The sequence below is a fragment of the Dermochelys coriacea genome, chromosome 28, assembly GCF_009764565.3.
Source record: "Dermochelys coriacea isolate rDerCor1 chromosome 28, rDerCor1.pri.v4, whole genome shotgun sequence".
Taxonomy (NCBI): Eukaryota; Metazoa; Chordata; order Testudines; family Dermochelyidae; genus Dermochelys; species Dermochelys coriacea.
The window spans coordinates 6,289,042-6,311,999 of record NC_050095.1 but is presented as its reverse complement, the minus strand read 5'-3'; the positions used below and the strand labels follow the sequence as shown (position 1 = coordinate 6,311,999).

The 22,958-nt window shown below is 49.7% G+C and overlaps 1 protein-coding gene and 1 non-coding gene across 2 annotated transcripts in view; one reads left to right on the top strand and one right to left on the bottom strand.

The window, feature by feature from the left end:
• The first annotated feature begins 728 nt into the window (after nucleotides 1–728).
• The window catches only part of LOC119849409 (zinc finger protein 436-like), a 66,950-nt gene continuing 44,720 nt past the window's right edge, over nucleotides 729–22,958 (top strand). Inside the window, exon 1 of the mRNA XM_043503864.1 lies at nucleotides 729–767. Coding sequence (XP_043359799.1) covers nucleotides 744–767 — 24 coding nt within the window. The 5' untranslated portion in view covers nucleotides 729–743. The remainder of the gene's footprint in view (nucleotides 768–22,958) is intronic.
• Nucleotides 20,432–20,513, bottom strand: TRNAS-GCU. Its single transcript has one exon. It is a non-coding gene; the product is annotated as a tRNA-Ser (tRNA).

Here is a 22,958-nt window from a genome sequence, read left to right as displayed (position 1 = left end):
CTGGTTAGTACGGGCAGATCGACAGTGAAGATGCTGCATCAATGCTGCTCTACGCTGACAGGAGAGAGCTCTCCCATTGGCATAGTTAATCCACCTCTGTGAGAGGAGGTAGCTGTGTCAGTTAGACAAGCTCTTCTGTCAACAGAGCTCTGTCTACACCAGGGCTTAGGTCAATATCACGTACCTCGCTCAGGGGTGTGGATTTCTCACCCCCCTGAGTGACATAGTTATACCAAAGTAATTTTGTAGTATAGACTTGCCCGAAGTCTCCAGGTGCTCTTTGTTTCCCTTTTTAAAGATAGGTACTATATTTGCCTGTCTCGAGTCCTGTGGACCCTCACCCATCCTCCCTTAGTTCTCAGAGACAATTGCTAATGGCTCTGAGATTGCGACAGCTAGTTTCTGAAATACCGTAGGTTGAATTTCATCAGGTCCTGTTAACTTGAATACATCTTCCTTATCTATGTTCTTTAACCTTCTATTTCCCTGTTTTGGCTTGGTTCCTTCCCCCTGTTGATAATAATAATTGTATTAAGTACCTGATCTTATGTGCTGATTATTTCTGTTATTTGCATAGCAGAGTCTAGAACGTCTGTCAGCAAGGAAAGAACCTGAGGCGGGAGGGAATCGTGATGTGAAATTAACTCAAACCTCTTCTGAAATCTCCCCCGTTACCCTTCTGCAGAATGATGTCCCTATTTTGCCACAGCACGTCCCAGCCTCCCATGGGACAGGGAAGAGAAATGGTTGCTGTGGACCTGGTTCAGGTAGGGATTATGGGGGAGTTGCTCGTGGGCTCCTGCAGGAGGAAGAGGGGCAGTAAATACCGAGGAGTTGGGACTGTCTAGGAAGTTTGGTGGGAAGTGGGAGTGCGGCAGGAAACATACAAGGTTTAGAACGGGAAGTGGACAGAGTCCTGCTGGGATTTGTTTAATCTGGAGCCTGGATTATAGCAGTGAACCCAAGGGGGTTGTGATGGAAATTTCATTATCTGTGGAATAGGAAACAACCCCCCTGAACAGGGCTGGGAAATCTTTCCAGACTTTCAGGGTCAGAGGCTACTAACCAGAGGCTACTATGAGATATGAAAGGGGACACCCACCGATGAGGTTTAGGAAAGATGTCCTGTCCTCTCACATTCAGCTGCTGGCAATGGAGAGGGGGCTGGGACTCCCAACAGGGAGTTGTCCCTAGTTCCTGCTTGGGGGCTCTATCTCCTGTATCAGCCTCTGGCTTGTAGGGGGGGTGATGAGTATGAGGACCCCTGCCCCATCTCTCTGCTGGGAGGGATGAGGGGCTCTTTCTTTCTCTCCTTACCCCAATGCCTCTGAGTGCTCTGAACAGGGTATGTGTGTGTAGTGGGGGGGACTTTGCTGACTGGGCCTGCCAGAGCATCCATGTGATTGGTCCTGTTCCCCCATAAATAGTGGGATTGTGAGTGGGGCAGCAGGTACTGAGTGGGGGGCTCTTGCTCTTTCAGGGGCCGGTGACCTTTGAGGAGGTGGCTGTGTATTTCACCGAGGAAGAGTGGGCTCTGCTGGACCCCGCTCAGAGAGCCCTCTACAGAGATGTCATGCAGGAGAACTATGAGAATGTGACATCGCTGGGTAAGGATTCCCGTCCCCTCAGTTCTTATCAGGGGAAATGCAGAGTTAAGGTTCACATCACCCCCACAATGTAACCTTAACTCTGCCCTATTTCAGCAACACCCTGACATGCCAGTAACACACACACCAGCACTGTGCCCTGCCCTGCTACACAACACTGAGGGAACAGAGCCCAGGAACTGTATAGCACAAATTCTAACGTCTTCTCTTTGCTAAGGCAAAACTTGGGTTTAGGTCCAGCATAGCAACAGAATCCTCCTGCACCTGGCCACTGGTCAAACACTGAGCCTACTCCATGCAAACCGTCTCAGACTTGCAAAATGTTACCAGCCCTTTACCCTCTCCCTGAGATTCCTTCTGAGTCGTTGCCTTCACTTGCCCCTCACTAAGTCCTGGACACCACTAGCATATCTGCCACCAGAGTGCTGATGATCCCCATGGCTAAAACACAGCCTTGTGCACTGTCACTGACACAACTTACAACACTGAGCACTGAAATGGGGCAGACTAGGTCCCTCAGGGTTCACATGCACCCCTCTGCATACCACAGACACAGCTCTGCCAAGATGCTCCACTATTCCCTCCACCGTTCAGCTACACTTAACTTTTTTTCATTACTGCTTCGCCAAAGAGACTCTGTATGGGCCATGTATGAGCTGAGATAAATGCCAAGGGACTGACATGGTTCAGGGACAGTTGGAACCAAAGTTTCAGTCCCAGGTATGTGCAAAACTATTGTTATAAAATCAAGGAACCCCCTCGATCAAATAACCCCAAATTTGGACACTTAACCTCTCCCCACACCCACATGAAAAGCAGCTAAATTCAAGACTTTCCAAGTAAGTGTGTGTATCTTAGAGAAATTAGGTTCGGTAATGCTGAACCTTAACTCCAGTAGAGTTGGCCTGCCACTATATTAACTTCCCAGAGGTGGGGAGGGTGTGACAGCCAGGTGGGCCCATCTGCTGCCAGGAGACAGGGTGAGGTTCCTCTCCAGGAGTCCTTGGGGAGAAGGGAGAGCAGGGAGCAGTGGGAGAGGGGAAGATGATGGGGAGCTGATGCTCGTGGGGTGTCCCAAAGCAGGGAGGGCTCAGAGCAGTGGGAGGAAGGGGAAGAGCTGTGTGGAGGATTAGGACGAGAGGGAATCGGGGAGGGTTGGGTACAGTGGGAGGGGGTCAGGGATAGGACTGGGAACTGGCAGTGTGATGGGCTGGGGGAGTGGGCAGACTGGGAATGGAGAGAAAGGGGATGGAGGACCCAGCAGTGGTGCTATTGAAGGGGGAGGATTGGGTAGGAGATCTGGGTTACCTGCATGTGGGAAGCAATGGGGAGAGGAAAGGTGGTTGGTCTAGGGAGCAGGGAGGATTTGATGTGAGTGGGAAGAGCAGGTTTCAGAGCAGAGATTTGGGGCACTCCATTAAATCTGCTTTTGCCAGACTCTTTAATGCCCTGTCCCTAGGCACAGCTCAGAACCCGCCCTCCATCCCCATCTTCCTTGGTCTGTCAGCCGCCTTTGACGCCACAAACTATGGTCTTCTTCCTGCCTTCCTTTGTCCTCTCCTTGTTCTTCTCTGTAATGCTTCTTGAGATTCTCCTACCCTTGAGCCCATGGAGCATCCCTCTGGAGCGACCAGTCCCTCTTCCACTCGCCCCTCATGGCGTTAACAGGCTTGCTGCTCCCCCAGAAGCAGTGCACCCCAGCTTACCAGTTACACCTCAGATGTCTGTGCCACTGAACGCACGACACTCCAACGTGCTTAGAGTAAAAACAAGTAACAGTTTATTTAACGAAGGGCAGAGATTCAACTAACATCCAATGAAAACATGTGGAATGTGTGGTTATAGATAAAATCAAGTCAGAACCTGCATTCTGAGCCTGCATACTCAGGGAGCCTGAGTGAGTGTCTGATTGGCTGCTAGCCTGCAGGGGGCGGGCATTAGGGTGTCTGTGTGTTTGCGTCAGGGAAGCCTGGCTGTTTAAAAATAGCCGGAGCCTCGCGAACCAGCTGAGCGGCAGCGGAGCAGCGGGGACAGCAGAGCAGCTCACAGCAGGAGTTTGCCTGGGAGTTCGCCTGGAGTGAGCCCATTGAGGCTTACATCTTGCCAACGTCTCTGAGGAAGCTCCGTAGTAGGTAGGTGATATGGAAGGGGGGAATTCAGCTGTTGTGACCTGCACTGGATGTGCCATGTTTGTCTTTCTTCCACAGGACAGAAGCGACTTTGTCTGTACAAAGTGCAAGCTGGTCTCCATATTGGAAGAGAAGATTGAAGGTCTGGAGCAACAGGTAACGACCCTGCGTTGTATACGAGAGACTGAGGATTTTCTGGACCAAACTCAGGATAGGCTTCTAGGGGCACAAAGCTCTAAAGATGTAGAGCAGGTTGCACAGAGGAGCCAAGAGGCCAGTGAAGAAGCTTGGCAACATGTGACCTCCAGAAGAGGTAAGCGGAATGTCCGGGTTCCAGTAACACAGACACAGGTAACTAACCGCTTTCATGTTCTCTCCACAGGTACCAATGCGGAGAGTGGACCAGATGATATGTCTGGGGGGAGAAAGCGGAAGGAGACTCCGCTGGTTGGGAGGCATGAGATGCGATGTCCTGAGGTTGGGGGTTCCACGACCACCACTCCCAAGAGGAGAAGGCGGGTGGTGGTGGTCGGGGACTCTCTCCTCCGGGGGACTGAGTCATCTATCTGCCGCCCTGACCGGGAAAACCGAGAAGTCTGCTGCTTGCCAGGGGCTAAGATTCGTGATGTGACGGAGAGACTGCCGAGACTCATCAAGCCCTCGGATCGCTACCCCTTCCTGCTTCTCCACGTGGGCACCAATGATACTGCCAAGAATGACCTTGAGCGGATCACTGCGGACTACGTGGCTCTGGGAAGAAGGATAAAGGAGTTGGAGGCGCAAGTGGTGTTCTCGTCCATCCTCCCCGTGGAAGGAAAAGGCCTGGGTAGGGACCGTCGAATCGTGGAGGTCAACGAATGGCTACGCAGGTGGTGTCGGAGAGAAGGCTTTGGATTCTTTGACCATGGGATGGTGTTCCATGAAGGAGGAGTGCTGGGCAGAGACGGGCTCCATCTTACGAAGAGAGGGAAGAACATCTTTGCCAGCAGGCTGGCTAACCTAGTGAGGAGGGCTTTAAACTAGGTTCACCGGGGGAAGGAGACCAAAGCCCTGAGGTAAGTGGGAAAGCGGGATACCGGGAGGAAGCACAGGCAGGAAGGTCTGTGAGGGGAGGGCTCCTGCCTCATACTGGGAATGAGGGGCGATCAACAGGTTATCTCAAGTGCTTATATACAAATGCACAAAGCCTTGGAAACAAGCAGGGAGAACTGGAGGTCCTGGTGATGTCAAGGAATTATGACGTGATTGGAATAACAGAGACTTGGTGGGATAACTCACATGACTGGAGTACAGTCATGGATGGTTATAAACTGTTCAGGAAGGACAGGCAGGGCAGAAAAGGTGGGGGAGTAGCACTGTATGTAAGGGAGCAGTATGACTGCTCAGAGCTCCGGTACGAAACTGTGGAAAAACCTGAGTGTCTCTGGATTAAGTTTAGAAGTGTGTGCAACAAGAGTGATGTCATGGTGGGAGTCTGCTATAGACCACCGGACCAGGGGGATGAGGTGGATGAGGCTTTCTTCCGGCAACTCAAGGAAGCTACTAGATCGCATGCCCTGATTCTCATGGGTGACTTTAATTTTCCTGATATCTGCTGGGAGAGCAATACAGCGGTGCATAGACAATCCAGGAAGTTTTTGGAAAGCGTAGGGGACAATTTCCTGGTGCAAGTGCTAGGGGAGCCAACTAGGGGGAGCGCTTTTCTTGACCTGCTGCTCACAAACCGGGTAGAATTAGTGGGGGAAGCAAAAGTGGATGGGAATCTGGGAGGCAGTGACCATGAGTTGGTTGAGTTCAGGATCCTGACGCAGGGAAGAAAGGTAAGCAGCAGGATACGGACCCTGGACTTCAGGAAAGCAGACTTTGACTCCCTCAGGGAACAGATGGCCAGGATCCCCTGGGGGACTAACATGAAAGGGAAGGGAGTCCAGGAGAGCTGGCTGTATTTCAAGGAATCCCTGTTGAGGTTACAGGGACAAACCATCCCGATGAGTCGAAAGAATAGTAAATATGGCAGGCGACCAGCTTGGCTTAATGGTGAAATCCTAGCGGATCTTAAACATAAAAAAGAAGCTTACAAGAAGTGGAAGCTTGGACATATGACCAGGGAAGAGTATAAAAATATTGCTCGGGCATGTAGGAAAGATATCAGGAGGGCCAAATCGCACCTGGAGCTGCAGCTAGCAAGAGATGTCAAGAGTAACAAGAAGGGTTTCTTCAGGTATGTTGGCAACAAGAAGAAAGCCAAGGAAAGTGTGGGCCCCTTACTGAATGAGGGAGGCAAGCTAGTGACAGAGGATGTGGAAAAAGCTAATGTACTCAATGCTTTTTTGCCTCTGTTTTCACTAACAAGGTCAGCTCCCAGACTGCTGTGCTGGGCAACACAAAATGGGGAAGAGATGGCCAGCCCTCTGTAGAGACAGAGGTGGTTAGGGACTATTTAGAAAAGCTGGACGTGCACAAGTCCATGGGGCCGGACGAATTGCATCCGAGAGTGCTGAAGGAATTGGCGGCTGTGATTGCAGAGCCCTTGGCCATTATCTTTGAAAACTCGTGGCGAACGGGGGAAGTCCCGGATGACTGGAAAAAGGCTAATGTAGTGCCCATCTTTAAAAAAGGGAAGAAGGAGGATCCTGGGAACTACAGGCCGGTCAGCCTCACCTCAGTCCCTGGAAAAATCATGGAGCAGGTCCTCAAAGAATCAATCCTGAAGCACTTAGAGGAGAGGAAAGTGATCAGGAACAGTCAGCATGGATTCACCAAGGGAAGGTCATGCCTGACTAATCTAATCGCCTTTTATGATGAGATTACTGGTTCTGTGGATGAAGGGAAAGCAGTGGATGTATTGTTTCTTGACTTTAGCAAAGCTTTTGACACGGTCTCCCACAGCATTCTTGTCAGCAAGTTAAGGAAGTATGGGCTGGATGAATGCACTATAAGGTGGGTAGAAAGCTGGCTAGATTGTCGGGCTCAACGGGTAGTGATCAATGGCTCCATGTCTAGTTGGCAGCCGGTGTCAAGTGGAGTGCCCCAGGGGTCGGTCCTGGGGCCCGTTTTGTTCAATATCTTCATAAATGATCTGGAGGATGGTGTGGATTGCACTCTCAGCAAATTTGCGGATGATACTAAACTGGGAGGAGTGGTAGATACGCTGGAGGGGAGGGATAGGATACAGAAGGACCTAGACAAATTGGAGGATTGGGCCAAAAGAAATCTAATGAGGTTCAATAAGGATAAATGCAGGGTCCTGCACTTAGGATGGAAGAATCCAATGCACCGCTACAGACTAGGGACCGAATGGCTCGGCAGCAGTTCTGCGGAAAAGGACCTAGGGGTGACAGTGGACGAGAAGCTGGATATGAGTCAGCAGTGTGCCCTTGTTGCCAAGAAGGCCAATGGCATTTTGGGTTGTATAAGTAGGGGCATAGCGAGCAGATCGAGGGACGTGATCGTTCCCCTCTATTCGACACTGGTGAGGCCTCATCTGGAGTACTGTGTCCAGTTTTGGGCCCCACACTACAGGAAGGATGTGGATAAATTGGAAAGAGTACAACGAAGGGCAACGAAAATGATTAGGGGTCTAGAGCACATGACTTATGAGGAGAGGCTGAGGGAGCTGGGATTGTTTAGTCTGCAGAAGAGAAGAATGAGGGGGGATTTGATAGCTGCTTTCAACTACCTGAAAGGGGGTTTCAAAGAGGATGGCTCTAGACTGTTCTCAATGGTAGCAGATGACAGAACGAGGAGTAATGGTCTCAAGTTGCAATGGGGGAGGTTTAGATTGGATATTAGGAAAAACTTTTTCACTAAGAGGGTGGTGAAACACTGGAATGCGTTACCTAGGGAGGTGGTAGAATCTCCTTCCTTAGAGGTTTTTAAGGTCAGGCTTGACAAAGCCCTAGCTGGGATGATTTAACTGGGACTTGGTCCTGCTTTGAGCAGGGGGTTGGACTAGATGACCTTCTGGGGTCCCTTCCAACCCTGATATTCTATGATTCTATGATTCTAGAACCTAGACTTACATAACAAGATACTTTCCTGTCTTGTGGAGCATTGCTTATCCGAATATCCTTCTCACAGGGCTTTGCAGCAAGACTGGCTGTGAACCCCTCCCTACCGCCCCATTCATAAGACAAGCACGCTATTGGCTTGCCTACTTTGTGTAGGATCCATGCATCCCCAGATACACCCCAACGATCCATTGTCTTCGCATGTAAACAGTATTCCCTCCTGTGGGTTACTTCTACCTGTGAATTTCCTGTCTTGAAGATTTTGCAATCTCTTGATTAATATTGGACTCAGCATGCAAATAGCTATCTCCTGTGAACAATACTCTACAAACATGGCCAGACAGAGAGATAAGCATCTGTTACCTCCTGCCTGAAAGGAACACATCCAAGTCTGGTCACACTGTACAGTACATAATTTCCACTATGGATACTACCAGCCATACATACATTTCACAATGTCTTACAGAGCAATGTTCACCCAAAGGCCTTCCAGCATTTTATAGCCAGGCTTGTCTGACCTTCCATTCATGAGACGAGTCACACTTTGGAAGATGCACAATGGACCCAAAACTTTACCCTGGCAGTCCATTGTCTTTACTCATAAACTGGATCCTGCTGTTTATTTTTCTCTGTAAATTTCCTCTGTTTCACAATCTCCTCATTAGCATGAGGCTCGGTATACAGCGACCCATCATCAAACACAGTGCCCAAGACACAAATGACCAGAAAGAGAGAGATACGATTGGTTACCTCCTGTTGGAAAGGAACCTGTTTGAGGCATGCCACCTCCTGGTGACCTCTTTTCACTTCAGGGCTTTAAGAACGTAACTTCCAGGTATAGATACACTTAACTTCTCCTGCATTATCCTTCCACACATTTTGGAAGGATGATAACGACCAGCAAGCTACTTGTCTCTGTAGAGACTTGCATTCCGTCCTTTGGTGAACTAATCTGTGCATAGCTGACCCACAGGATCCCTGCAAAACCCTAGACACTCCCTCTGCCAGTTGGCATCAAGAGATCCCTGGGTCACATCCTCCTACCTCTCTAGTCTTTCCTTTAGCATGTCTTTTGGAGGGACCTCCTTTCCCCCTCCAACTTCCTATGGGGAATCCAAAGGAATCTGTCTTTGGTCCCCTTCTCTTCTTTCTCTGTACCTTATCTCTGGGAATCTCATCTACAAACACGAATTCAGCTACTGTCTCTATGCTGGTGACTCACAGATCTACCTCTCTACTGCAGACCCGTCTCCTTCTGTCCAAACTAAAATCTCAGCCTGTCTCTCTGACATTTACTTATGCACGTCTAGCCATCAGCCCAAGCTTAACAGCTACAATGGCTAAAACAGAGCTCCTAATATTTCCCCCAAGCCAATGAGCTCCACCAACCTGCCTGTCATGCAATCCTGTAAGCTGGGCATCATCTTTGACACGGACCCCACTCTAGGTTTTCGGGCCATGCCTACAGCTTGCTGCATAACTTCCCTGAGATACAGCCTCTCCTATCTATCCACCCAGCTCAAACTCTTGTCCAGGCTCTCATCTCAATTACTGCAACAACCTTTTCTCTGACCTTGACAAATGCAGTCTTGCCTTGCTCGTATCCGTTCAGAAGTAAACACCCACAAAGCCACCTCGTTATCAAAGCCACAATTTCAAAGGACGAAAGAACTGGGCATGTTTCGTCTTAAGAAAAGAAGATTGAGGGGGGACCTCAGAAAAGTTTTTATTGGGTGACCCCTAGCTCTTGTGTTATGAGAAGGAGTAAATAACACGTCCTTATTCACTTTCTCTACACCACTCATGATTTATAAACCTCTATCATTATCCCCCCTTAGTCGCCTCTTTTCCAAGCTGAAAAGTCCCGGTCTAATTAATCTTGCCTCATACGGAAGCCGTTCCATCCCCCTCATCATTTTTGTTGCCCTTCTCTGAACCTTTTCCAATCCCAATATATCTTTTTGAGATGGGGCGACCACATCTGCAGGCAGTATTTAAGGTGTGGGCGTACCATGGATTTATATAGCGGCAACATGATATTTTCTGTCTTATTATCTATCCGTTTCTTAATGATGGGGATAGATAATAAGACAGAAAATATCATATTGCCTCAATTCTGAGATGGTATTGAGTAATCAACAATGCGTCAGCGCTGGCCAAACGCCTCCCTGCTGGGGAGTAAAGGTGTCAGGAACTAACTTCTCTCCAAGGATAGCTCCCGAGGACTGCTCCAAAGTACACGCTATTATCTAGATTTTTTTATAACTAACTTCTACAAAACCCATAGGTCATAATGACACCTACTGGATCATCACTTTTCTTGACTTTCAATACATTTCTAACATTAAAGGTGTCTAGACTCAATGTGTTTTCATCCACTTACCTTCTTTTAGTCTGTTATTTACTTTTCTTTCCCTTCCTCCCATTCTGATTAGCAGAAACTGTAGCTAGTTTTGACCTTGCCTCTGAAAACCTGTTTGCAAATTAACCCTTAATTATGTGGTGTTCTATTTCATTAATTCAGGGGGACTGAATGCACATAATATGGTTGCAAATAGCTTGATCGCATTCTGGGGTATACACACCCCTCAAATCCAGGGCAACAGTAGGAGAAGTTGTAGTTGGCTTGAATTGCAACATGGGAGGTTTAGGTTGGACATTAGGAAAAACTATTCAACTGTAAGGCGACATAACTGCTGGAATAGTTTACCAAGGTATGCTGTGAAATGCTCATCATTATAGGTTTTTAAGAATGGGTTGGACAAACACCTGTCAGGGATGGTCTAGGTATACTTGGTCCTGATTCTAGGCAGGGGAATGGATTAGATAACCTCTTGTGGTCCTTTCTAGCCCTACATTTTATGATTCTCTGCTTTCAGCAATGGGCTGGACTAGATGTCCTCCCAAGGTCTCTTCCAACCCTAATCTTCTATGATTCTATAATTCCTAAATTTTAACAAACTAATAGCACTTAAAAAGCAAAAGGTTTGTCTTAGCAAAAGCTGCAGTTATTTTCTCAGGCTGGGCTTCCTCCCAGTCTGGGACACCTCCCCATTAGTTCAGTGTCCTTAGGTGTTCATTGTTGTCATGAGCCAAGAGATGGGAGGTGGAGAGAGGTGGTTTGAAGGTCACTGTCTGTCATTCTTACATCCCACTCCCCTCTTTGAAGATTACCCATCGCTGGGGTGCAGACAAGCAGCCTCTCGTGTACGTGAGGTTTGAAACATCTCTGAGATGAAAAGTAAATTTCTTATTTACACCTTCTTTCCTGCTAGCTGCTTAAGCAGATGATGGCTGTTTAACACCTTGCTGGTGTGCCAGTGTGTCTGTCTCTGAGAAACTGCCTGAGGGTGTTAGCTGGAATTACAACATATTTCAGTAACAAGCATACAATAAAATCTCATCACTTTACACTTAGTGTTGTTACATACATCTTAATGGGACAATGATGTTCAGCAGATTATGAGTTTTCAGGTGATACCTCAGAAGGCATACTTTGTACAAAATATATCATAACCTTATAAAAGTTGGGGAATTTGGGGTAGAGAGTGTCACAGGCACATTGGGAAAGTAGTTTAGACCCAGGAAATGTGGGGGAACTGGTAGAGTATAGGGCTGCAGGCCATAGGAGGAGAAGAGAAAACACAAGGAGGTGCTGCTGGGGTCCTGGGAGCTGGGAAGTGCAGAGAGCAGTGGGTGTCATAATGGGTGACAGAGCCAGCTGCACCTCAGTTCCCTTTCTGTACTCTCTGAATTGACCCCCATCCCCACCCCTCAGGTGTCAGGCCTCCTGCCTTTTCCTCTCCTGGAGTGAAATTCTTCAGTTGTCCTGCTCCTAGACCGAGCCCTGGATACAATAGTCTGAGTGTTGACTGTGCTTTCCAGCAGGTCAGGCTGAGTGCAGGCAGCTTGGGAACCAGTTGGAAAGTGGGGGGGAAGAGCCATGGGTCCCAGACCTCCAGGGCTCAGAGGAAGGAGAGGTCGTGAGAGGCAACCGCAAAGGTAAGGAATCATTCGACTAACTCAAAACACTGTCAGTGCCTGAAGGAAGCAGCTGAGGTTCCCTAGGAAGACTGTGAGCACGCCAGTTTCAGGATTGTCCCCAGCGGATGTCATAACCTCACGGCAGATATTACTCATGGCTTCTTCCCTATCCTGATGTTAGGATGGGATGTGGAGGCAGAATTGATCTCCTCCTCTCTCCCTTATTGGGAAGAACTTGGGGAAATTCAGTTCCTGATTGTGTGTGTGTGTGCGCACATGCATCTCTCGCTCTCTCGTTATTATTTAGATTTGCTCTTCCCTTTTCTGTTCCTATGCCTGAAGCTTTGCTCTTCCTATCCCAGCAGGTGGTGGGATGGCGTGTGGGAACAAAGAGCAGCATCCTGAGCAGGAAGATATCGAGGAAATGGAACCGCCTGGGGCATTATTACAAAGATCTCAAGGGAATTTGTCCATGAGTCGAGAGCAGGGAAAAGTCTGTCAGAGTCAGCACAAGCCAGAGAAGCAGCAGGAAAACCAGCAAGGGGAGGAAGTGGGTAAAACTATTGATTGTCAGGGAACTCACAAGCACCTCAAGGAAACCAGAGCCCAGGAGAGAATCCCCATGAGAGAAAGAAACAACATTTGCCCTGAGTGTGGGAAGAACTTCAGTAGACAGTCACACCTTATTCGACATCAGAGAATCCACACAGGAGAGAAGCCCTACGAATGTGGTGAGTGTGGAAAAACCTTTGCTTTGAGCTCAAACCTTATTAAACACCAGAGAACCCACACGGGTGAGAGACCCTATAAATGCTGTGAGTGTGGAAAAAGCTTTAGCCACAGCTCACACCTCATAAGACATCAGAGGATCCACACAGGGGAGAGACCATATGAATGTTTTGAGTGTGGAAAAAACTTCAGTTACCGCTCAGACCTTATTACGCATCAGAGAATCCACACAGGGGAGAGGCCCTATGAATGCTGTGAGTGTGGGAAAACCTTCAGTTACCGTTCAGCCTTTATTAGACATCAGAGGATCCACACAGGGGAGAGGCCTTATGAATGCTGTGAGTGCCGGAAAAACTTCATTGACAGCTCATCCCTTATGAAACATCAGAGAATTCACACGGGAGAGAGACCCTATGAATGCTGTGAGTGCCGGAAAAACTTCATTGACAGCTCATCCCTTATGAAACATCAGAGAATTCACACGGGAGAGAGACCTTATGAATGCTGTGAGTGCGGGAAAAGCTTCACACAGAGCTCAACCCTTACGAGTCATCAGAGGACCCACAAAGGATAGAGACCCTACAGGTGCTTTGAGTCTGGGAAAACGTTCCATCAGAGCTTAGCCCTTATTTATCTCTGAGAATCCACAAGAGAGAGAAACACCATAAAACCTTGTCTAGGGTTGACAAAAGATTTATTTTCTTTATTACTTTTGCTAATTCCCTCACAGTAAATTGTGAGGCTGTTTCTACCATTTGCATCAGTGTTGTTTTCATGTCCCCCAGGTGAGTTGCGCGCTCATGCCTTTTGTAGCCTGCTCTGCTCCAGGGTGAATCCGATGGTCCTGTCTATCAACTCCTTTGTCCTATGAATAATTGGAGTGTGTGTTCCTTCCACCAAAAATGTTCATCACCCCCAGGTGGGGAACATGGGGATGACTTCAACTAGCTGTATAAGGGGAAATCTATCTGGCACGCATCTCCACTACAATTTTCCATGGAGCTAGCTAGCCTTTTGTAAAAACACAACTATTCTTGTAGTAAAAACAGAACCCACAGAGTATGGCTGGGGTTATTTAGGGCATTGCCTCATGGCATGACCTAACCCCCATCACTTTTCCTTGTCTAAACAAATCTGATGTATCACTTTTATACTCTTCCTCTAGTGAGTGTTAGAGTTGCCCACTTCCCCATTTTGGCTCTGATTGTTTCATTCCCAGCTGCTTTCACGTTGCCTTAGGATGTGCTGAGCAGCAGTTATATTTTGTTCCCTTTTTTCCAGTGAGAATATGTTTAAATATAACAAAAAGCAGGAGTAGGGTCAGGAAAAGGTATCATTTCAGTCTTTGTGACACCTGAAGACTGGTAGAAATTCCCTCCTGTCCCATCATAAAAACGGCCACTCTGGGTGAGACCAAAGGTCCATCTAGCCCAGTGTCCTGTCTTCCTGCAGTGGCCAGTGCCAGGTGCCCCAGAGGGAATGAACGGAACAGGGCAATTATCAAGTGATCCATCCCCTGTCGCTCATTCCCAGCTTCTGGCAAACAGAGGCTAGGGACACCATCCATGCCCATCCTGGCTAATAGCCATTGAGGGACCTATTCCCCCTAAACTTACCTAGTTCTTTTTTGAGCCCTGTTATACTCTTGGCCTTCACAACATCCTCTGGCAAAGAGTTCCACAGGTTACTGTGCATTGTGTGAAGAAATACTTCCTTGTGTTTGTTTTAACCCCTGCTTCTTGTGTTATGAGAAGGAGTAAATAAAATTTCCTTATTTACTTTCTCCACACCCATCATAATTTTATAGACCTCTATCATATCCCCCCCTTAGTCATCTCTTTTCCCAGCTGAAAACTCCCAGTCTTATCAATCTCTCCTCATACAGAAGCCGTTCCATACACCTCATCATTTGTGTTGCCCTTTTCTCAACCTTTTCCAATTCTAATATATCTTTTTTTGAGATGGGGCAACCACATCTGCATGCAGTATTCAAGATGCGGGCGTACCATGGATTTATATAGAGGCAATATGATATTTTCTGTCTTATTTTCTATCCCTTTCTTAATGATTCCCAACATTCTGTTCACTTTTTTGACTGCCGCTGCCCATTGAGTGGATGTTTGCAGAGAACTATCCACAATGTCTCCAAAATCTCTCTTTCGAGTGGTAACAGCTAATTCAGACCCCAACATTTTATATGTATAGTTGGGATTCTGTTTTCCAATGTGCATCTGTTTTTTGTCTTTCATTTTTTAACTGGGGATGTCCTGCCCTTTTTATTACATTCATTGCATGTCTAGATCAGATGTGAAATCCACACAGGGAAGGTGCGAGGTAGAATAGTTCCCCAAATCTAAATAGCCTTAAAAATCTGCCCCCTGAAATCACTGAATGTGTGCTCCTCGTTCTGTGAAACCATCTAAAGAAACAAATCTGTCAGTTATAAAAACGTTCAAGGAGAGCTGTTAAAATTCTGTTGATTAATGCCTCAATAACATCTGTATGTAAGTTGGAAAGGGAAGCAGAAGGATTAGCCACACAATGGTAACATCTAAGGAGGTAGATTTTTAATTGGTTTTAAGGTTGTATCTTAAACCAGAACAATCATTTGGTTTCAGGATTGAAATATTCGCTGTTTCAGTGTGGATTCTAAATGGACGGTCGTGTCGCTGGATTACTATTTGGGGATTTATCATAGAATCATAGAATATCAGGGTTGGAAGGGACCTCAGGAGGTGTCTAGTCCAAACTGCTGCTCAAAGCAGGACCAATCCCCAACTAAATCATCCCAGCCAGGGCTTTGTCAAGCCTGACCTTAAAAACCTCTAAGGAAGGAGATTCCACCACTTCCCTAGGTAACCTATTCCAGTGCTTCACCACCCTCCTAGTGAAAAAGTTTTTCCTAATATCCAACCTAAACCTCCCCCACTGCAACTTGCAAACTATAACAGTTTATTATCTGTTGTATTAATCTGATGATTTGACTAAATTGATGACTTGATTCCAAAGCAATATCATTATTAACAAATTGACTTATTGATCTGACCTTAACTTGATAGCTCTGTGTTCAACCCTTAGTCAGTTTAGTCATATTGATAGTACTTTAGCATTAGTGTTGTGTGTTCTTGCTTTTATTTGTTTGCTCGTTTTAATAAAATATGTAAAAGGGAGGTCAACTCATCTTTCAATCAGCAACATGGACCAGAACCGTAGAAAATCTTGGGGGGAGATCAGCTGGTCCAACTTAGGGCCTAATCATCTCTCTCTGAATCAACCCTTTGGTTCTCAGATGAGAACAGCTGACGGGGGGGCACCACAAGGGAAAATGTGTCCCCCCAGACAGGCTTTTGGGAAGAGGAAAAGGGGGGCAGTGTGGCAGGGTGAAGCAGAGCCAGTGAGGTGGGGGCATCTTTCTGAGTAGGTGTGTGTATGTGGGGGTGCCTCACTCTGCAATCGCTGTCGTAGCCAGGACCAACCTGTGACACTGTCTGGCTTGCCCTGGGCTTGTGCTTGATCAGGCCCAGCTCAGATGGTGGGCTCTGGTTTGAAGGGTGGTAAAGGCAGGTGAAGAATTTGTCCTTTTCAGTAACTTTGGTGTTGGCAGAGTAAATGTACGTGTGTTAACAGGCCATACTGGGACATTGCTCTAAGAGGCAGAGTTAAGGTTGTGTGGGCAACCTTAACAGTACATTTCCTGGTTTGCAGATATTGGAGTTTTGCTGAAGTTGAGGTTCTGCCAGGGGATGATATCCCACTAGGCAACCTTAATTTTGCATTAATGAAGTGTTTTGCCCTTTCATTAACATAAAGGATGGAGGCCCTGGCTGCCCACTAGATATTAACCATCTTGCTAGGGTGACTCCTGGGTAAAACTCTTAGAAAGAAAACAATGGAAACACACATCAGCCAGGACTCCTTTAAGCCAATCAAGTCCCAAATGCAAGGGAAGGGGATATGAAGAAGTCCACAAGAAGCCTTCTTCTGTCTGAAGCAGGGAGCTCCGGGTTGTTCTTGGGATTCTTTAGCAATACACCACATAGCCTGTCTCTAATGCATTCTGCCTGTTGCTGAAATCTCGCAGGGATTTTAACTCCATACCCCACGGGCTCCACAGCCTTCTCATTATTTCCAAATTGTCAAAAGCTAATGGGTGCTTGCCAACACTTTGGAGGACAGAGCTAAAATTCAGAGGGATCTTGATAAATTGGAGGACTAGGCTATAGACCACCCAATAAAATTCAACAAGGACAAATGTCAGGTGCCACACTTAGGGAAGAAAAACCAAATGCACAAATGCAGAATGGGGGACAACTGGCTTGGCAGCAGCCCCGCTGAGACGGATCTGGGACTGCAAAACTCCAGTAGCAATTTCCAGCTTGTGGGTGGGTGAGAGGAGCCCCAGTGGAATGCCACCCCCATCTAGTTTCCTCACTCAACAGTTGATCCACCATTCCCCAGGCGCAGAACTGGGGCTCACCCTCAGGGCAGCTCCCCATTACCACGGCCGCTCAGGTGGTGCTCCAAGCTCCAGATTTGTCAGCTGCAGCACGGCCCCCGTCTCGGGATAGCCATGTAGACAAGGTGCTGTGTTTGTGTCACGTTTCCTGCTGGAAGCAGGAGTTTGAATCCCACGCTGCAGAGATATGCTCTGAGGGAAATAGTCGCCATGCACCGTAACAGAGTCAAATGTTTAATGAGGGGGCACATTCGGCTCACCATTCACAGACGGTTTTTGGCTATAAAGGTTCCTGTCCACTCAGCTCGTTAACCGGGAGCAATTTGAGGCAGGGGGTGGTTCCCTCTGAATTTCCTCTGGCAAAATATTTCCAAGCGAGGCCATGGCGTGTAGGTCCTGTAGAGACGCCTGGAGCTGTGTGAACAAAGCGAACATTGGAGGGCATCTCCCATGAACTGCCTAGTCAGAGACGCCGCCAGACGTGGAAAAGTGAAAAGAAGCAGTGAAAAGTGAAAGAGCCAGGGGCTTTGCCTGCTCTGTCGGGACGCAGCGGTAAACAGAGACAGAGGCAGCAAGTGGCTAATGAATGTTTTCCAGCTGTAAAAACGTGCCAGTGCCTGGGAAATATTTCAACCCTGGTCTATTTATTGGCTCAGCCTCCGCTCCTGGGCCTCGCCCAAGGAATTAGCATTTCTGGGCAATTTGAATAGAAATGAGTAAAATGAAATGGGCCCATGATGGCGCCAGCCCCAAAGGAAAGAAACAACCCAGTTCTTCCACGGGCATTGACAAAGGGAGTTCTCGTGAGGGCTGGTGCAAAACGAGGACGACCCACTGTCAGTGGTTGTGATGCTGGGTTTGTGGGTTCTTTACCCTCGTGACAATGATTTCACCCCCATGTTAGTGCAGGCAGCTTCCCCAGTGCGGGTCCAGCCTGTTTCTCGTGGTGACGGGGGGCTTCCACCATGAACCCCGCACCCGCCGCATGGGCTCCACCCCAGCGCCCGCCCTGGCCGCTCCTTGGCCCGGAGCCCACTCAGTGGGTCACCCCCAATTCCGTGTCTCTGTTACAGAGCTGGCTTTGCCCTTGTCTGCTCCAGTGGGAGCTGGGTATTCTCTAGCCAGATGCTCCTTGGGGTGGCAGGCCTGTGCGGGGAGCACTGGGTGGGATACGTGGCTCCGGTCTGCGGGTGTCTCAGCCCTGGGGGGGAGGGGATCTGGTATCTTGGGGGACTGGTGGCACCTTCTCTCCTGCAAGCGAGTTCTCCTCCGGTCATCGCCAATACCAACACCCTGGAGGCACTAGCATATGTGAGTAGCGAAGGCGGGGGGCAGGGAGGGGCGCTAGTTTCCGGACCGTTACAGCTTCCTCCCAGATGCATGTTGATCTCTGGGAACCGTTCCCACCACCCTCACTCCCCGCCCCCAATCTTTCCCTCCCCCAAACTCCCCCCAGCCACCCAACCTTCCCCCCAACCTCCCCCTGCCCCCAAACTTACCCCCATGCTCACCTCTTGATCTGACTCTCCAAACCTTCCCCCCAAATCTCATCTCTGACCCCCCAAATCTCCGCCAACCCACCCTGACCTCTCCCCAAACTCCCGTCCAAATCTTCTCCTCTCCCCAGGTCCTCCAGCCCCCCAACCTTCCCCCAAAACTCTCCCCTGCCATCAAGCCTTCCCTGCAAACTCACCCCTGATCTGACCCCCCAAACCTTCCCCCGACCCAACCTTCCCCCCAAACTCGCCCCTTGATCTGACTCCCCAAACCTTCCCCCCAAATCTCCCCCAACCCACCCTGACCTCCCCCCAAACTCCCCTCTGAATCTTCTACTCCCCACAGCCCCCAAACCCTCTCCCCAAACTCTCCCCTGCCCCCAGCCTTCCCCCCAAGCTCACCCCTGATTTGACCCCCCCAAACTCATCTCTGATCCCCAAATCTCCCCCAACCCACCTTGACCTCCCCCAATCTCCGCTCCGAATCTTCCCCTCCCCCCAAACACCCCCAGCACCCGAACCTTCCCCCCGCAATTCACCTCTGGCCCCCACTTCTGCTTCTGTTCAATAGAGAGTCCTGCTTTTAGTTCTTACCCCGTTTCCCAGGTTGGGGGGGGCGGTCTGTGGGGTGGAAGACCCCCCCCTGGGAAATTGGGGGAGGATGAATCCAGGGGGAGAGGTCTAGCATGATGCAGGCAAATAGATCTTGTGGCTTTTCATTCTTTCTTTCGCACTTTGTCCTTCGTTCTGCCGTGTGGGGGCCCAATTCCCACGCAAAAAGAAAAGGAGTACTTGTGGCACCTTAGAGACTAACAGCGTCTCCCCACCCATTCTCTCTAGGGGAACAGGACGGAGGGGGAGATGGAGTACCAAGAAATCACGTTCGAATGGGTGAGACTCCCCATTCCTGTCTCTTTCTTGGGGGTCAATTTCAGTGTAATGCACCCCCGAGGCAGACGCCTTATGCCCCCTGCTCCCCCCAGCTCTGCCGGTGCCCCTCACTCCCGACCACAGCCCCCTGTCCCCCCAGCTCTGCCGGTGCCCCCCATTCCCGACCCGCAGCCCCTGCCAGCCCGGCCCTGCTTCCCCCAGCTCTGCCGGTGCCCCTCACTCCCGACCCGCAGCCCCCCTAGCCCAGCCCTGCCCCCCCAGCCCTGCCGGTGCCCCTCAGTCCTGACCCGCAGCCCCCCTAGCCCAGCCCTGCCCCCCCAGCTCTGCCGGTGCCCCTCACTCCCGACCCACAGCCCCTGCCAGCCCAGCCCTGGCCCCCCAGCTGTGTCAGTACCCCTCATTCCTGATCCGCAGCCCCTGCTAGCCCAGCCCTGCCCCCCCCAGCTCTGCCGGTGCCCCTCACTCCCGACCCACAGCCCTCTGCCAGCCTAGCCCTGCCCCCCTCAGCTCTGCCGGTGCCCCTCACTCCTGACCCGCAGCCCCTGCCCCCCCAACACGTGGTATTTCGGGAGTGAATGTTTCTGGAGTCCCAGCTCCTCCACTCTGGGTTCCCCGAGTCTCTTTAGAAAACAAGGTCTTTCTCAGCTCAGGCGAGAAAATCCAGCCAGTGATACCGACTGATCTGGGTCCTTTGGTTAGCTGGGTGCAAGCAAACAGTAGGTGTTTTAATGAAGCTAAATGAAAATGGATATATGTAGGAAGAAGGACTGTCGGGCCTACTGAAGGACAGAGGATGCTATACCGGGAAGCAATGACTGAAAAAGATTTGGGGGGTCTTGGTGAATAATCAGCAGAATGCCATGCCTGCCCAATGCTGTAGCGTTTAGCAATATTGAAGGGTGTGGGGAGCCAGACGGGTCCAGGTATCAAGCCCGTGCCTGTCAGGGTAATTTAAGCCATCCATCACCTGTCCTGGCCAGCCCTGCACCGGTCCTGCCAAGGCTGGCCTGTCTTTTGAGTCTCCGAAGCAGGGATCCAGCAGGCTCGCTGGGGAGGTTTGTTGTTTTGCGCGTGTAGGGGCCTGTCCCTGGACCGAAGATGGGCGTATGGGCAGGAGACTAAAATCATCCGACGAGGATGGGGTTCGAACCCACGCATGCAGAGCGCAATGGATTAGCAATCCATCGCCTTAACCACTCGGCCACCTCGTCTGAGCAGTGCACCCACTTCAGCTTCCTGGGCTGTGCCTCTCGCCCCTCTGCCCCTTGCTGCTGCGGCTCTGCTAGGGTGACCAGATGTCCCAATTTTCTAGGGAGAGTCCCGATTTTTGGGTCTTTATATTGGCTCCTATTACCCCCCACCCCATGTCCTGATTTTTCACGTTTGCTGTCTGGTCACCCTAGGCTCTGCCTCCACCTCAGGGTGCTTCTCTGGTTCTCTCTGGTGCGGCTCTGCGCCCAGCACAGTGTAGGCCTGCTTTTTGTGAGAAGGAAGAAATGCGTGCGGGGCTGTCGTTGAACTGAAGGAGGGAGGCGGTTGTTGGGGAGAAAAGCGAGAAGCATAAAAGTGGCCAACAAATATGACACCAGAGAGAACCAACCCATCGCTTTGTCTACTCAGGCACCTTGCTGATGTGTTTGCTGTTATTTAATTGTTTCCATGGTCTCTGCTGCCCGTAACATTTTCCCCAACTCCTTGGCTGACTGAGGAGGGGAGGGTTTGGCTTTTTATAAAACTGCCTCTGTGCTATTGGAAAAGACTAAGTGAAAGTAATGAAACTCCCAAATCCCTCCTGGTGCGGAGAGCCAGGTTTGCTGCTCATAGTCTGAATTTCACAGACGTGCAAAACTGGGAATGTCCAAGAACGGCATTTCTAATAGCAAGGTGGATTCAGAGGAGTTAAACTGGAGATGTCCAGACCTCCCTTGGGGTCAGGATTGGAAATTAATAATATTTTGCAGATCATCTTGGAAATTTGCCTTTAGTGAGAAGGTTTGTCTCTGTTCTTATGTCATAATACGATGTTATTTAGAGGAATCCAAAATTAATTTAAATGTAAATAACTCATCTCTAAACTTTATTTAATCATAAAAATAGCATTGCCTTTATTTCCCTTCCCAATGCAAGAGTGAACTGAATTTTGTGGCTGTCTGGAAAGTGCACCAAGATTAAATCTGGGGAATTCAGGCTCTGTATTTGTGAGTCGATGTTTTACTCTCACAGTTCCCTGCACACACTGAAATACTCAAAGGGATCTAAGGGCTGATCTCCACCAGGAACTTACATTGGTAAAGGTCTGTCTCTTGCGGGGTGTGAAAAATTCACAACCCTGAGCAACGTAGTTAAACTGACCTAAGCCCTGGTATAGACAGCGCTAAGTGGATGGAAGAATTCCTCTGTTAACCTCACTACCACCTCGTGGGGAAGTGAATTAACTAGAGGGGCAGGATCAGCCCTCCCACCAGCAGCTACTCTGAAGTGCTGTGTGCTGTAATGTTTTAAGTGTAAACAGCCTAAGAGTCAGACCCAACCTGGCGCGGGTTGGCCTGAAGGATGCTCAGGCAGTAAAACTGCAACAAGCACAACTCTAGCGCTTCCATTGTCAGAGGGCCCAGCCCCATCAGTGGCTGCAATCGGAGCTGGGGGATGCCGAGCAGCTCAGGGGAATCAGCCTGGCTGAGCCCCAGAGGGTCTTTGCAAGTGGTTTCCTTTGCCCAGGAGAAAGAGCTGGATCATTTCCTGTTCCTGGTTCGGTGGAAAGAAAATCGCCGTTCTCTGTGCAGCAGTGGCCCCGCGGGGCTCAGGGGATGGGACGACTCGCCTCGACCCAGACTGACCCAGGCCTGCGGCTTGTGCGGGAAATAGATCTTCTGCTACTGAACTGGCTTATACACGACCCCGGTGCAACGGGCTGGCGAAAGGCTCTGAGTCCTCACTCCCACTCCCTTTACCCAGAGGCCGGCCTGACCTCGAGGAGGCCCCCCGTGTGGCAGAGTCCCTTGTAACCCCAACATGGCTGGGGCCCAGGATTCCTGGGTGGGGGGGCTCAACCCCCCCCCCATCTTGTCATAGGACAGAGGCTAGAGTGTGCCCACTCCGGGATGTGCTCTCCACGCTGGACGCTTCTCTGACCCACTGATCATTGCATATAGCTGGAAGCAAAGACAATTTATTCAACAACAACCAATTAAAAAATAAGGGAAAATATTGCAAAGGTCTCGGGTTAGCCTGCCCGCCCTGTCAATCACGCTGACTGGAAGCATTGGCCTCTCCACCTGGACCCTCGGGGACTGTCAGTCTCAGGGTCCTGATTTCCCATCAACCCTTCCCCGTTCTTTTGTTACTGGGAGCTAGCCAAGCAAAACCCCCACACTGAGTTTTAGTAAAGGGCCAACAGTCCCCTTAGGCTATCAGTGGCAGAGAGAGGAAAGTGTGACATTAATTCCCACTGGGCATGTTTCTGCCCCTTTCCCAGGTGCGTGCTGCCGAGCCCACCAGGTGTGAGAGACCAAAGCCGGGGTGGGAGAGGGTTCAGTGCAGCAAGGCTGGGCTGGCCCAGGTGTCAGCTTGGGGCCTGTCAGTGCAAATTAAGCCAGCCCCCACCTGGGCCTGCCAAGGCTGGCTTGTTTTCCAAGTCAGAGGAGCAGGGATCCAGC